This window comes from Phodopus roborovskii, unplaced genomic scaffold (genome assembly GCF_943737965.1).
Source record: "Phodopus roborovskii unplaced genomic scaffold, PHOROB, whole genome shotgun sequence".
NCBI lineage: Eukaryota > Metazoa > Chordata > Mammalia > Rodentia > Cricetidae > Phodopus > Phodopus roborovskii.
Genome location: NW_026126418.1, coordinates 20,138,543 through 20,155,822, shown reverse-complemented (window position 1 = coordinate 20,155,822; position 17,280 = coordinate 20,138,543). Strand labels below are relative to the sequence as shown.

Sequence of the window (17,280 nt, the reverse complement as noted above, 5' to 3'; positions counted from 1 at the left end):
TGGTCTGAGATTCAGAGACATTTGAAGGCACCAGTTTGAAAGAACTGATTTGTAATGCTTTCTTATATGTAAAGCATTTGATGTCATAAGTATTGTTTGTATCTGAACTTTACATATGTATATAACAATAAATATCAGAGTAAAAAGAGACTATCAGCTTTAGAGTGGGAAGATATTGAAGGGTTCTAGGGAGAATAAATGGGAAGGGCTGCAGGGATGAAAGGGAGAGGAAGTGATATAATTCTATTTCAGTTTCAAGCATGATAAAAACAATTATTTAAATAAAAAGAACTCAGATACCTTAATATCTTTGAGGAAGACCATAAACTCAGTGATCCCATGTTAAATGCTTCATGTTGTAGCTGGATCATGAGGTAGATCAATTCCCAATTTTCTGAGGAACCATCATACTGATTTCCAAAGTGGCTGTACAAGTTTTCACTCTCTCCAGTAACAGATGAGTGTTCCCCTTATCCCAAGTCCTTGCCAATATGAGCTGCCACTTGTGTTACTGATATTAGCCATTCTGACAGTAGTAAGATGGAATCTCAAAGTTGTTTTGATATGCAGTTAATTTATGGCTACGAATGTTAGAACATTTAAGTATTTCTCAGCCATTTGGGTTAGGGAATTTTGTTTAGAACTATACCCCATTTTTTATTGGATTATTTGTATCTGTGTGGGTTTCTTTTTTTTTTTGGTATCTAGTTTTTTGAGTTCTTTATGTATTTTGGATATTACCTCTTATCAGATTTGGAGTTGGTGAAAATCTTGTTCCATCCTATAGGCTGTCACTTTTTCCAAGCAATGGTGTCCTTTGTCTTCAGAAGCTTTTCACTTTCATAAATGACGCCTCATTTATTGTTTATCTTAGTGCTTGCACTATTTATTGGTGTTTTGATTAGGACACCAATGATTTCAAGGCTATTCTCCAGTTTCTCTTCTATTAGGTTCAGTGTATCTGGTTTTATGTGGGCTTTCTTTTTCCAATTGGAGTCGAGTTTTGTGCAGGGTAGTAAGTATGGGTCTATTTGTATTCTTCAATAGTAGACATCTTTTGGGCATACATCCAAAGGATGCTTCACTCTACCACAAAAATACTTGCTCATCCATGTTAATTGCTTCTCTATTCATAATAGCCAGAAACAGAAACAACCTAGATGTCCTTCAATAGAAGAATGAATAAAGAAAATGTGGTACATTTACACAATGGAGTATTAATTAGCTGTTAAAAATGACACCATGAAATTTGCAAATGGATGTAACCAGAAAAAAACAAAAAACAAAAAACAAACAAACAAAAAAAAAAACATCCTGAGTTACATAACCTAGACCCAGAATGTATTTACTTATCCTTGGATATTAACCATTAAATAAATGATAACCAAGTTACAATCTGTAGGTCCAGAAATGTTAGGTATAGATGAAGGAACTTGCAGTGAGGATGGACCTCTTTGAGAGGGGGAAATAAAATAGATTTATGGGTAAACAGTGCAGCTGGTGGCATGAACTTGAGAAGCAGGTGGAAAAGGGGAGGGGAGAGAGGGTTGAAGGAAGGAATAAGGGGGACAGGAAATTGGAATTGAAGGATGTTTGAGGAATGGCGTGGAAACCTAAGGCAGCAGAAACTAGAAACTTTCTAAAACATAGGAAGGTGATCTAAATAAGGTTTCCTAATAATGGGGGAGATGGAGCCCCAACTGACCATGTCTTATCACCAGCTGAGGCTTCCAGTACAGGGACTGTACTGGAGTTCAACTGAGTTGTTGGCTAAGGGGGTCTCATAGAGATTCCCAAACAATCAAGGCTGTTGCTATGAAACTGATTGCTCTCCACAAACTGACAGCAGGGCCTCATTGCTGAAGACAACACCTGAGCAAATCATGAAATCTGGAAAAGTCAAGCTGGTGCCGATACAGAGCCATTACCCCTGTGTTCTAGTGTCTTTGGGGCAGGGAGGTATTCTGCAGGCTACCAAATAGAAATGTAAACACCATCCCAGTGACAAAACATTTGACTAGATACCCCAGAGACCTAGGGTAAAACCAAACATTACTAATCTAAAAAAAAAAAAAAAATGTAGTGACAAAATGGATCCTAATGATGATCTATCTGCTTGCTATACTCATAGATAAGTGCCATCTTCAGTCATCGTCAAAGAAACTTCCTCCTGCAGATGGAAACAGATGCAAAGACTCATAGGGCGACAGTACACACACACACACAGAGACAGAGATGATAGATAGATAGATAAATTCATAGATAGATACATAGATAGAGTCCTTGGAACGCATCGCTCTAAATGGCACGTCTCCATCAATTTCCACTCCTCAGAGTTTAGGGAATTCTAAGGAAGAAGAGGCAGAAGGAATGTAAGAGACAGAGGGAATGGAGGACCCCAGGAGAACAAGGTCCTCTGAATTAACTGAGAAAGGGTCATATGAACTCGCAGAGGCTGAAGCAGCAAACACGGGGCCTACACTGGTCTGCACTAGGCTCTCTGTGTGTATATTATAGCTTTCTTCTTAGTATTTTTATGGTACTCCTGAGTGTGTGAGCAGGTGGGTCTTGGAGTTACTTTCCTTCTGTTTGGTTACCTTGTACAGCCTTGATGTGATGCCTTTTGTGTTCTCTTATTGTGTCTTGTTTGGTTATCATGTTAGGCCTTAGAAACATGTTATTTTCTAATGAGACAAAAAGGGAGTAGATCTGGAGGGTAAGAGAGATAGGGAGGAACTGAGAGGAATAGAGTGATGGGAAACAGTAATCAAGATAAGTTGCATGAGAAAAGAATCTATTTTTTTAATAAAAGGAAAAAAATGAAAAAATACTTCATGTTAACACAAAATTGTCCTGCATTAATGTAATAAGTATGAGTATTACTTGCATCAACTGTATTTCAGCACCAGAACAGGTAGAAAACATGCATGTATGGCTGTGACTATTGAGGAATCTGTATTCTACTGTATATAATAAAATATATAAATAAAGAAAACCATTTGTGGGTATTCTAATTTGTTGCTATGATCAAATACTCTGACCAAAAACAACTTAGGGAAAAAGGGCCTTACTTGGCTTATATGTCTAGGTCACAATACGTCATTCAAAGAAATTAGGGTAGAAACTAAGTGAGGGACCTGGAAGCAGGAACCATAGAGGAACACTACTTTCTGCTTGCTTGCTGGCCCATACTCTGTCTTGCTTTCTGCTTTTCCCTTAAATAGACAGATTTTGTTTTGTACAACTCAAGAACTCTTGCTGGTGGAATGATATTGCCAGCAGTGGGCTAGGACATTCCACATCAATTAATAATCAAGACAATGCCTCATAGACAACCCCAGAGACCAACTTTATCTAAGAAATTCCTCAAATGAACCTTCTCCTGTCAGATTCTTCTAGGCTGTGCAAGTTGATGTTTAAGGCTAACCCAGACCCTGGGCTATATAATTTCTGGGAGGTACAAGTTCTGTAATACCAATAATGTACTGTGATCAGTGATTGAGGGGAGGCACAACTATAGTTAGATGAAACTGTACAGAGTTGGCACACTATGAAGAGCAAACACAACCAAAGGGAACATAACATGGCATAATGTATAAAGAGGACTGAGCTTGATTTGCATTTACTGAGGACAAGAAGACAGGCTGATCATTTACATTGCATCAGGGACCCAAGCAAGGACTTACCTTGGAAGCCTGGATGTTATTCTAAGTATGACAAGGAACTGCTGTAGGAGAAGAGGGGTGAATGACACAAGATAAGTTAATGTGCTAGGGATATTGTTGCTACTGTTGACTGGAGTATAGATGTGAGAGCAAGCATGGAAGCCAAGATCATTTACAAGACTTTTGTTATCATTTGCCTAAAGAGTATGAAAACTTTGTACAGTGGGAGGGACTGGAGACCATGGTGCCTTATTACTCCAAGAAGGCAGAGTTTATACTGATGACTTTCAGATTGAATTCAGGAAATAAGATTTACTTTGACTCTTAGATTATAACTGTAATCATTCATGTGAGTGATAGTGCTGTTATCTGTGATGAAATGATGGAAAAATGGAAAGAAGGGGTTAAAATGAAATGCAGAAAAACCAGCTATGATTTTATAAAGCAACCAAGCATGAATGAAAGTAACCCCCTAGTCTCAGTTCTCATGGTAATTAAAATATAATAAAGCATATTACAAAAAGATATAAAAGACTTGGTAAAAATTGAAAAAAATGGTAAATGGTAAAAGGCTGCTAACAGGGATCCAAGGAGACAGAAATTGGATCTAACTGGCCCTTTCAAGGATTTCCTCAGTAGATGTTTAAGGCTTGCTGGAAGCACCTCTCAGCAGGATAGAGTATGTGCTGATTTAGACAACCTGCTGCAAAGGCTAAGGTCCTATCCATCTTGCTTCCTCATTCCTTAAAGTATCTTAAGGAAGAACAACTGGAGTCCACAAGGATTAGGTTAGCTAAGCTGTAGACAGCTTCCTGAAGACACAAACAGGTTTCCTACAAGAAATTCCAACACTTTGAGTGGCAGGAAGGCATATTTAGTCTCAAGACTATATCATTGCTGACAGTTTATAAACTTGTATTATGGAAGCATGAGTAAGATATATGATTCTTTTTTACCATAAATGCCTACTTGCTTACTGCCATACCATCCTGTTACACAGAGAATGTGAAACTTACTATAACACATGGCTCTTGTACTTTTTATTCACCTTCTTTATGTTAGCTAACACTGTGATTTAGTGCTCAGTTCCTATAACATTTCTTAATAGGCCATTCCCTGAATCAGTAATTCCTTTCTGAACATTTAAACAGTTAACTGGACACACACACACACACACACACACACGATACAATTTTATTGGATTTTTCTGCTGTCCAAAATGATTGATTATACATAATTCCTTTATGGTTAAGAGGTTTTATTACATAAAGTGGGAAGTTAAATTTATCTATTCAGTCATTCAATAGCTACTTATGAAGGCTTTGACTTAATTCTGGTGCTGCCCTAGATCTAACAATTAACAGAAGGTGGATGTGGGGCTGAGGATATTAAAGCATTGATTAACATACATGGGGTATTTTGCTTGATTATAAGAAAGAGAGAAACACACACAAAGATGTACAGATACATAGACACACACAAAGGGAAAAGGGAGAGGGATGGAGGGAAGGAGAGAGAGAGAGAGAGAGAGAGAGAGAGAGAGAGGAGACAGAGAGAGAAATTAGATTTGGGTTCAATAAACAATTGTCAGGCAGCCTAGCGTGTTTATTGAACTCCTTGCCAATGAGAGACTGTCTCAAAAAACAAGGAATTACATTGAATGTTGTCCTCTGACACTCCCCCTCCTAAGTACACACACACACACACACACACACACACACATCTGCTCATAGATGCACGTACTACATGAACACATAAAATAAAAATTGAAAGTAATGGTAGCTGTGATTATTCTATAAAACCATGCTAACCTGGGTATTTTTAATAGGCAAATTGAGTCCATTGATATTAAGGGATATTAATGACCAGTAATTATTAATTCCCGTTATTTTTATTTTTAGGTTTTGTTGTTGGTAGTGGTAGTGTGTGTATGTTTCCCTTCCTTGGGATCTACTAGTGCTAGATTAGCTATTGCCTATGTTTTTCTTGGTGCAGCTAAACTTCCTTGGGTTGCAGTTTTCCTTCTAGTACTTTCTGTAGGACTGTGTTTGTGGATAGGTATTGTTTAAGTCTGCTTTTGAAATGGAATATCTTTTTTTCTCTATGTGACTGAAGTTTTTCTGGGTATAGTAGTCTTGGATGGTGTCTGTGGTCTCTTAGTGTCTGCAAAACATCTGTTCTGGACCTTTTGGCTTAGAAAGTCTCCATTAGAAGTCAGGTGTTATTCTGATAGGTCTGCCTTTGTGTATTACTTGGCCTTTTTCCTTTGTAGCTTTTAATATTTATTTGTACTGTATGTTTAGTGATTTGATGATTATGTGGCGAGGCAGCTTTTTTTGGGTCAATCTATTTGGTGTTCTGTAAGCTACTTGTAAGCATGTCCTTCTTTCGGTTGGAAAAGTTTTCTTCTGTGATTTTGTTGAATATATTTTCTGTGCCTTTGAGCTAGCATTCTTCTTCTATCCCTATTGTTCTTAGGTTTGGTCTTTTCATGGTGTCCCAGATTTCCTGGATGTTTATAGAAGCACTATTGTTAATAGCCAGACCCTGAAAACACATAGATGCCCCTCATACAAAGAGTGGATAAAGAATATATTTACATAATAGATTATGTAATACATTATGTAATCTATTACATAATAGATTATGAGGATTACTCAGCAGTAAAAAACAATGCTATCATGGAATTCGCAGGAAAATGGATAAAATTAGAAAAAAAAAGTCATCCTGAATGAGTTAACCCTGAACCAGAAAGACAAGCACACTACGTACTTACTCATAAGTGGATATTGGATATAAAGCAAAAGATAACCTGTAAGGAATAGGGTTTTTCCTCCCTGCGGCCGCTGGTCTTGTCCCGCCGCCGTGCCAGCCCCAAATAATGCACAGAGACTCTGTATTTGATACAATGCTATTGGCCAGATGCTAGTTTCTTATCGGCTAGCTCTGTCTTAAGTATTAACCAATTCTGCTGATCTATGTATTTCTCTTACCGGGGAGCCAGCCGGCATACTGCTTTCTCCCAATTCTCCATCTTGGCTCCTCCTTACTACTTCCTATTTCCTCCTTGTCTCCTAGTCCCTCCTATCTTCCTTTCCTATTGGCCAACAGTGCTTTATTCATTAACCAGTATGAGAAACATATACAGAATGATATTTCCCATCAATAACCAGAATAAAATTCAAAGCACCAGAGAAGTTAAGTAATAAGGAAGACCCTAAGAAAGACGCATGAACCATCCTGGGATGAGACCTCCTGTGTAAACTGGGAGTGAGGGGGAAAGAGGGGAGAAGGTGGGTGATGGGAACATGAGTGACCGGGATAGTCTAGTTGTGAGAGAGATGAAGAGAAAGAGCAATGAAAGCAGTATCTTGATAGAGGGGACCATTTTGGGATTAAGGAGAAACCTGGTGCCAGAAAAATTCCCAGGAATACACAAGGATAATCCCAGATAATACTTCTAGCAATATTGGAGAGGATTCCTGAACTGGCCTTCTCCTGTAATCATATTAGTAACTACACTAATTGTTATCATAGAACTTTCATCTAGTAACTAACTTATGGAAACACATGCAGAGATCAACAGCCAAGCATTGGGTTGAGCTCTGGGAGTCTAGTCAATGAGAGGAGGGTCTGGATGAGCAAGATGGGGTCAAGATCATCATGGAGTCAAGATCATCATGGAGAACCCACAGGGACAGCTGACCCAAACTCATGGGAGCTCACACACTCTAGACAGACAAGCAGGGATCTTACATGGGACCAACCTAGGTCCTTTACATGTGGTGACAGTTGTGTAGCTTGATCTGTTTGTGGGGCCCATAGCTGTGGGGCCAGAATCTGTTCCTGGTGTATGAATTGGTTTTTTGGAACTCACTCCCTGTGGTGGGGTGCCTTACTTGACCTTGATGCAGGGGGTAAGAGCTTAGCCCTGCCTCAACTTGATATGCCATGTTTTGTTGACTCCCCTGGGAGGCCTTACCCTTTCTGAGGAGTGGATGAGGAGGTATAGAAAGGAGGTGGGGGGAGGGAACAAGAGGAGAGGAGAGAGAGGAAACTGTGGTTGATATGTAAAATAAATAAAAAAATGAAATTTAAAACCAAAACAAAATAAAAAAACATGCTGACGCTTACAGTTTATAGTAACTTTTCTTTAGCTGCCATTACTTTTGATATTGCCATGGTCAATCTTAATTTTATATAATGTGTTTTTAAAATTCTGTATTAGCTTTCTCAATAAAATTGTCAATTTCCCTATCAAAAGCAGAATGATTGCACTCTGAGTACTTGGAATGCACCTTGGCCACCATAGAGGCTCTCTTCAGTTTCTTTGAAGCTTAACATTAGAAGCATGGCTTTAACTTGTATACTCTTAGATATGCCTGGTCTTTGTAAACCACAACTTCAGCCTGGCCCAGACCATAACACCTCTTTGGATTACTATGAGAGATGGATGATGGCTTCAAAAGGGAGCTAACCAATCCAAGAACAAATTATCATTGAGTATGTACTATAGGTTGAGTACTGGTGCCAGAAATAAACTAGCAGGAGATTTGTTAAAAAACAAAAAAACAAAAACATGCTGTCAAGGAATTGATGCTCATTTTCCATTCTTATTTTCATTTATGCACAACAAGAACACACTAAAATTCATCCAACCATTCATCCATTCATCCACCCTTTAAGCACTCTTTGGGTTTCTGTGTTAAACTTCATCCTTCAATGGGATGAGATGACCATCAGTTCAAATGGTGCTAGATATGAAGAAAACAAAACAGGATGGAAATGATGTTATGACAGTCATGGTGAATAATATATTTTGTTTTTTTGATGAGAAAACAAATAGAAATTGGTAACCGACAAAGGTCAGAAACAGTACACAGTTTTGAAGGCTGAAAGCATAAGGCTCCAACAAGTTTGTTGTGTAGTGAGAGTCCTAGCCTTTACTTTTAAGATGCCACCTTGAACACTACATTTCCAAAGGAAGAAGGTAGTAGGCAGAAACCTCACTCCCCCAACTTTTTATAACATGGCATCAATCCATTCATGATGGTCTCATTACTTGAACATATATACTCAAAGGTAAAACTTCTAACATTACTTCACTGCAAATAAAACACCAATACTTGAGTTGGGGAACACATTATAGATTGTTAAATATATTATAGTGGGTCAGGGTGTAATGGTTGCATGTTTAATGACTAAATTCTGGTAAATATTATAAAACAGATTTCTATAGGAGGGAACATGAATAATGAAGAAGGACACGCCACATAAGTATGTGGAACAGCCCAGGCAGATATAGCACAGGCTTGAGAGGTGCTGATGACAGAGGGAAGGAGAAACTAGAAAACTAACACAATAGCTAGGCATCATGCTGAGTGTTCAAATACATCATAATTTAAAAATCAATCTGAAGATAAAAGAGGGCATCCATGGAGATGAAGTAGTATAGTAAGCTTATGACTACACAATGAGTTAGGACTATGGACTAGTATAAGTACTAAGAGATCCACACCACGGCGGGTTATTATACTCCTTATACAGCTATCCATAGAGTGCAGCAGCAAAGATTCATGGTCTTATCTCCCCCACGATTCATATCCCAGGTCTTTAACAGAAAACCACATATTAAATAACAATTCTTTTGGTACTATTTATTAGGTTTGCCTTAAACAAAAGGGGACCCAGAACACTCTTGGGACATCTTCCTCAATTAGTGGAGCAAATGATCCTAAGTAAAGGATTTAGAAATTCCATCTACTCAGAATTATTGTTTTGATCCACAGAATTGAATTCTGGGAAGCAATTACCAGGGGTTTTCAAAAAGTTTTTTAATGAGAAGAAAGATCATTTATTATTTCTTCTCCATGTTTGGACAGTTTGCAGCCACAATGATTGTCTTATTAGGAGGTTTTGTAAGCCACATTGAAGTGTGCAAGCTCAGAGCATCTAAGAACTTAGAGCTGACATTTAATTTTTGACAGGGTATTATTTTGCTGCAAGTAGAGTGCTTTTTGAGGACATTGAACAGGGATATACAGAAAATTATGCCCTACCTCCATTTCTCAGGATTATAGGTATGTATCATTTATGTCTGCCACCCCCATTGTGCAGGACTATAGGTATGTATCACCATGTCTGCCACCCTTATTTCGTGGGACTACACATACGCACCATTATGTCTACCACTCTCATTCTGCAGGGCTAGCACCCCATTCTGCTGTGTTAAAGGCATGTGCCACCCTGTCTGATTGTTGTATCTTCTTAAGAAAAATATTTGCTTTTATATTTGTGCTGGTAACATTTGTAAGTAAAATGGAGACACCCTGAGACATTTTATTCATTGATGTGTGGAAAACACTTCTTCCAGGCATTGACTTGTACTTCAGATGAGGAAGACATTTCATGGTTGCAGAGATTCTGACTCATGTTTGATGCTGAAGACATGCTTACTGTTCATTATCAATTGGGCTCTTAGTCTTTTTCTTTTGGTAGTTTAATTTAAATATTAAATCTAAATGTACTGCAGACTTATTCTGCAACTAGTGAAATTCCTCTAGGTTCATGCATGCTACTTTGTAGGTATCTCCACTTAGGGCTTTCCTTTAATGCTATAAATTTCATATGTTTCATATGAAAGCAACTCATGCCTTTTTTTACTTTTTAAGTTTTTTGAAATTATAACATAATTACAACATTTACTTCCCTTTCCTCCATCCAAACCTTCCCTGCCTTGTGTGAAATAATAATTCAGTTCTCATCTTCTTTTCCCTTTTTCCATTTAACTTTAGCTTATGTCAAGTGGACAAAAATCTAACTAGGAGACATGATCATAGATATACATCTATTCAATACTTTAAAGTAATATTTGTTTCAATCTCAGGGATTTTGCACTTGCCTCTGATCATGTCAGGTTCACCTTATGTTGATCTCCTTAATTATTTTCCTGTTGATGATTATGATGACTGTTATCACTGGAATTTGTGAGATAAGATCTCACTATATAGCCCTTGGCTTCTTGGAAAATACTATGCAGACCATGATGATCTCTAACTCACAGAGACCCAACTTCCTCTGCCTTCCAAGCTCTAGGCTTGGGCCTGACTAGCTTCCTGATTATGAACATCCTGACATTGTTCTTTATTTTCTTTATATGTGATTATTTTTATTTCTTTCACTTATATGCTTTTTAATGGATTTCTTCACTAGAGTGAAAATTCCTAGAATTTGTAGGGTTTCCCATCCAAGTCAAGGTGCTCAAGAAATGTCAAATGAAAGAATAATTAATATACATGAAAGATATATAGACACATGCAAATTGAAAGACACACACACAAATCTATATGAAAGTTTGTTCTGAATTGAGTTAATTGACAGTAACTGCATTATAATTCTATTGAAAAAAAGCTGCAATACACTTTTTAAACCAATTCTTTAATAAAGAGGACAAAACACATTATACATCTGATTACCTGAGGCTTATATTTTAAAGTGGCCCTTGGAAATTTCTTTGAAATGTATAAAATAGAATGGTAACATAGGTAGACTGAGGAGTAGTTAGGGGGAGAAATACAGGATGAAGCAAGTTTGCTAAAATATTGATGTTGAAATCATGTGTTAGCTACAGAGATGTTCACTGGAAAATTCATTTTGTTTTTCTGTTTCCAAGCTACATAAGCAACTCTGAGAAACAAAGTTAATACTCAGGTATATTCATACTTTCAATAAGTAAACTTGGGAAAGAAAAAAAATACCCAAGGATATTCACACTTTCAATAGAATTTAAATTCAAGCTCCTGTAATTTCTACAGCCCTAAAATTGAAACAGAGTAGCAGGCTATCAAAGAAGCATTCAAGAAAGTTCTTTATTATATATTAGTCAAAAAACAGTATTAAGTTTGGTAAGATTTTCTACAATAACAACTGGGCACTCATATGGTTAACCAGGGGTTGGGTAACTAGAATATTGGATCTCTTCTACCCTTTCAACCTAAGAACTGCATGCTGGTTCCACAGGACTGGGTACAGTCAGAACTTGTAGGTGGGTCATAATTAGTACTTGCTACAACAGGAAAAATCATGTTCTTATTTGTGACTCATTATCCTCTCATTTTAAGAAAGTGTCCTCGTCATCGAAAAGATGAGTCAGTGGCTTTCTATCCTGATGGTCTGTGTAACTTGTATCCCCTTTTGATATTTGTACTTCTACTATGGGGAAACCCCTCATTGTAATAATTATAATAAGAATGTAAGGGTATTCCCATGAATGTAAACATTCTATGTGCCTGACTTTTGATTATTACATTCATGATAGTAGTACATATAACCACATATTATGCACCATACCTATTTTACAGATGTGGAGATTTAGGTAAGTGGTCTTGATAATTTCATTGTATAGTATAAAGACAATGACTTAGAATTAGAATATAGATTCCTAACGCTAATTCATTTACCTAGATAAAAGCCTAGACCAAATTTTTATTCTTTTTTAAGCAAAAAGGATGAGGAGATATGATATGTGAGAATGCCGTCAAAACAGTACCACAGGAATTATGGATTTTAGCTGGGTTGATTCACATTTGTTACAAATTCTTAGATCAGTCCTAATATCCTGTTATTCTATATTTAATACAGGATCTACCTTTTTGAAAGGAAGGTTAAGAGCTAGCTTGAGTCTCTTCATGGGAAATTACCCTGATATTTAAAGGTTGGTGAGTAGAAGTCAGCCAAGAAGGACCTTTTCTGTGTTGTTTATTGGTAACTACTGCATCCTCCTTTCATATCTTCTGTGTAGGTCTCCATCCTGGTGAATCACTCTGATGTCGAGAGCTAAGTGGCCTTCTGTGCATTCTATCATCTTCCAGAAAGCTGTCAGAAATGTTCTAAAGATGCTCACATCTTTGAAAACCTCACCCAGTTCCCTCTCACTTGGGTTTCTTGTCATGGGAATTAATGAACATTGATGACAGACTCATATATTACTAGTTCTAAAATCTCCTCCAATAATTTATTAATTCATGAAAAATGTTCATTGTCTTTAAGCTTCACATTTTTAATTTTTATAATGCAATGAACTTTAGCATCTGCTACATAGGGCTGTGGTTATTAAATGGAAGAGTGTCCATTAAAATTATAGCTCATTACTCAATGCCTTGAACCATTAGTAAGAATTTTGTGCAGTTTTCCTTGTGTCTGAAATAATTGAAATTATGATGTCAAAAAGATATTAGTTTCTCATCTTCATTGCAGAAATATTCATTATAATTAATATGTGGAAAGAACCTGTTTGTCTTTATCAGTAGATGAGTGGTTTAAAAATGTGGAATGTGTGTACAACAGAATGTTATCCAGCTTCATGAGAGCAGAGAATTGTGTAATAAACAATAATATGAATTAACATCAAATATAACATACTAAATGAAATGAGAATATAAAACATACGACATCATTTTAATTTTTAAAAAGTCATTAGTTCATTTCTTGTGTGTGTGTGCTCATGCACAGATGTGTGCTAGCATTGTGTGGTAGTTAGAACACAGCTTGCTAAAATTCTCTTGATCATGTGAGACTCAGGTTGTCAGTCTTTGTGGCAATTACCTTTACCCACTGAATTATCTTACTGACCCTAGAAATGCTTCTTATATACTCAGTAAAACTTATTTACAAATGAAATAAGATTGGAAGAAATTACTTCAACATTTTTAATTCGGAAAAAGAATACTGCATCATGAAAAATATTAATGGTACTCTAGCTATGAAGTAAATTTTAATTTGTTTAGTATGTTGCTAGTCAATAAAATTATCATCTTCCTGAATTCACAATCCCAAATAATTTTAATTTTCACTGTGTTTGTACTTATGTCTTTTTATTGTTGAACTGTTCTGTAGAGGCAGAGAGCATACACCTGTTGTTTTTGCAACTCCTCTGACCAATGATCACAAGATGAGAATTTATTAGACTGATTCCATTGGTAACTTTAATTCTGCCCTTCACACTCCAAGAACTAAATGTGTGTGTAAAAAAAGAGAAGGTGGCTCAACTATCCTGGCTCTGGAGATTTTAAATGCAATGACCTTGAGAGTTATATTATAGGCCTATTGTTTAGTGGACGCCTAATGCACTTGTAATAAAGATAATCGCTCCTTCACTCTGAACCTCCCTGGCCCTTGATCATGCTACATTTTTAAGTCTTCATCTTCTTTCTTCCACAGGGTCCTTTCTCTTAATCCCAGTGTCTGACCTGTTCTATGACCTCACTTTTTACCCAGTTGAGGTGTCATTTATCTCTCTTCTTACTCTTTTCCACATGCCAATCCTCAATTTTGTTTCTATAATTCCTTTTGTTCCTTTTCTAACTACTCCTATGAATTACCATATAGTATATGGCTCAGTATATATTATTTTTACATAGAATTACAAAGGATGGTAGTGTAACACTACAAAAATTACACACTGTCAAGCTAACATTGATATAAATTCTTAGAATAAGTTAGCAAGACTGAATCATAATCATATAGATTAGGAAATATAAAAGAGTAATAATGACTAAAGATATGAGAGTAGAGTAGTAACCATGACTGGCCAGAAAATTAATTTTTGCTTAAGTTGTATAATATTGATGAACAGAAATAATAATTCTCAGTCACAAAGACAGCTCACTTTAGACTTCAGAACAGATTCAAAGCAGGCTGCTTGCCCCGAAATACAATATCTGGTTGCCCCTAGAGACAAATACACAAGGTAATTTTCACTGGCATTGTTTACTGATTGAAAGCCAGAGCTCAAAACAACTTTAGTCTGCATGTACTCCCTACCACTCAATGTCCAGCTAATTAATTGTTATTGTTAAGTCTTGATTTCCCATGTCATTTTCTGCCTGGGAACCCTCATCAATTTAGAGCTACCTGCAAGGCTACTTGCTCACTGGCTGGTCATTGTGACATTCTTAGCCTAAAAGAATCTATGTGACTTAACTTGTGTTTTGAGTTTGGGTAGGGACCTGGAAAACAACCTATAATTGTCCAGAACTTGGCTGTGAGAGAGGAGAGACAGCATAGAAGGCAGAGAGACAGAGTGAGAGCAGAGGAGAGGCAAGAGAGAGGGAAGGTAAGGCGGAGAGTGAAGGAGCAGCAATGAATAGCACCAGAGACAGAAGATAAGCAAGAGAAGGCTGCTATGGAGGAGAGAAGTGTGAGAGTTGAAGAAGCATGAGAGAAGTGTGAGAGAATGAATGAGAGTGATTAAAGAGTGAATGCATTGTGTAGAAGAAGTATGTGTTTGTGAGTGTGAGATGGGTGAAAGAGCTGCTGACCTACAGAAGTTGTGTCTAGGAGTTGTGTAAAGTGCTGTATGATGAGAGGATATATAAACGAGATATATAGCTATGGCTGTGTGGAGATTTGTAACTGTAACTGAATATAAAAATGTGTAACGGGCAGGAGAGAAATGTTTATATATAAAGGGAGACTGTCAAGAAAGAGTCTCTAAAAGAATGAGGTAAAAGAGAAGGTTATCATCAGGAAAGTGCATGCTTGTTCCTTGGTTCTTAGATTGCCAGTGGAAGGTGTGTGCTTATTTATTTTCCTCTCAGATAGAAAAGTCTAGTAACCCTCAGATAAGAATCTTTCCCACTACTCTGAGGATTTCTCTTCATTACCCTGGAGTGTATCTGGTGTGTGGGGGGAGTGGACCTCCACAGTCCATGATAAGTAACCAAAATCTTCCAAGAAAGAAAAGCCTAGGACTAGCTGTATAGATCTTTTTATTTATTTAACTAATTTTATATTACCACAATGTAGTCTTTCTACATTTCCTAATGTTTCTTCAAAAATTCATAGTAATGAAATGTTTGTAGAATTTCAATGGTAGCCAAACTGACTAGTAATTCCTTTGAAGTAGTTATGTTTGGCTATCAAAAAGGACCCCTAAAAAGAACCCAAGGAAAAACATGGCTTGATAGCCTCTAGGAACTGAATCAGTTATAAGTAGAGAAACCCACCAAATTGTAACTTCACCCACATGCATGTCTGAATCTGGACAGGAGAAATTACCCTTGGCTCTACTAGCATTAGGAAAAAAAATTCCCTAAATTGACAGAGCTCTGCATCCCCATCTTCTTGCTCAAATTTCCTATTGGACATTATGACCATGTCATCATTTCTTGTGCAGAGAGTTTTTCCTATTTTCTTTCCTTTGGTATATGTGTTTGTGAATCAGGAACAGTGAAGGACTGAATGTGCTTTTCTTTGCAAGGAATTGAATTAGAATGCAAACAAATGTAGAGTATTTTTAAGACCTTTTGGAGAATGAGTGAATGCCTACTGAAGATGTCAGAAAACAGATAAACCAACAACACTGGTTTGCTTAGAGCTATGGAACAAAACCTTGTCCTTACAGGTTTCCTCCCTGCAAGTAAGGTCAGGTTTTATTGTGCCCTTTATGAATGGCTTAACAAAAGAAAAAAAAAAAACACTGTGTACTGAAAAAGCTAATTCATTAGTGTTTGGTAACCCATAGACAGAAGATCCTACAATTAATAACGAATTAGAAAATCTGTAAAATGAGTATAAGTTCCTAGACACTAGAAATATGATGTGAAACCAAGACAGAACAAAAAGAATGGAAATTGTGATCACTCGTGCAAATAACTCATGAGAGAGAAAATGGTTAAAAGTAGACTTCATTTGCTTCAAACTTGAAAAAATAACTAGATATAGTCCACAGTTCCCAATATAGTAAATGCAGTTCTTCCCTTTATCCCAATGATCCAGTATGAACACTTGGGGACTTCTACTTTGCTGGGTAGAGGGTAGGAAACCTAATCCTATACTCAAGGGACACTCTATTCTTTATTCAAACAGAAGCTCCTTTAAACAGATATTCATCACTTGCTATTGGGTTTGGTTTTTGGTAATTCTTCAAGGAGACTTTATAGAAATTCTAGTTTCTCCACATGGAAACACATACATATATATAATAACTACACACATGTTTTAACCACAACATAGAAAGTCCAAATGAAGACAAACATTTGAAGATTTTTTTAATGTTAATTATGACCAATATTTGAAGAAGTTCCCCTATTTGAAAGTAGGTAAGCAAAACAAACAAACAAATAAACAAAGAAAAAATGGTACTTCAGCAGGGATGTTTTAAATAAACAATTCTCTTCTAAGGACAAGTACACTGATTTCCAATGGACTGTGTCAGGGATCTTTGCTTTTCTCACTTCCATTTCTCTCCACATCATCTTATACCCCTGTGGAAAAAATCTCATTGAGGTCTATAGGAACCATGTCCAAGATTATAGTGAAAAAGTAGGAAAAATGAGCTACCATTTCTCTTTTGTTATTCTGACCAAAGTCACCTTATGTTTCTTCCTCCTCTCGGTTACGGAGAAGACCTTCAGTGAGAGGTTATCATATGTCTTTGGGATTCACATTCTTGGCACACTCACTATGCCAACATTGCCAGTTAATTCTCAGTTAATCAGAGAAGAGCTCTTGCACAGCCACCACCCCTTTCAGAGATACCAATAAATGCACGGTTCTGCATCATTCATAGTAAGCATCCATCCAGAGGGAAGAAGACTTCTTCAAGGACCTAGAG

The 17,280-nt window shown here is 36.9% G+C and overlaps 1 protein-coding gene across 2 annotated transcripts in view; it reads right to left on the bottom strand.

The window, feature by feature from the left end:
- Positions 1 to 16,996: 16,996 nt before the first annotated feature.
- Positions 16,997 to 17,280, bottom strand: part of LOC127222298 (fatty acid desaturase 2-like protein FADS2B) — a 35,561-nt gene continuing 35,277 nt past the window's right edge. For both annotated transcript variants that reach the window (XM_051184307.1, XM_051184308.1), the window contains one exon: positions 16,997 to 17,274. In XM_051184307.1, the coding sequence (XP_051040264.1) occupies positions 17,226 to 17,274 (49 nt within the window). In that variant the 3' untranslated portion in view covers positions 16,997 to 17,225. The remainder of the gene's footprint in view (positions 17,275 to 17,280) is intronic.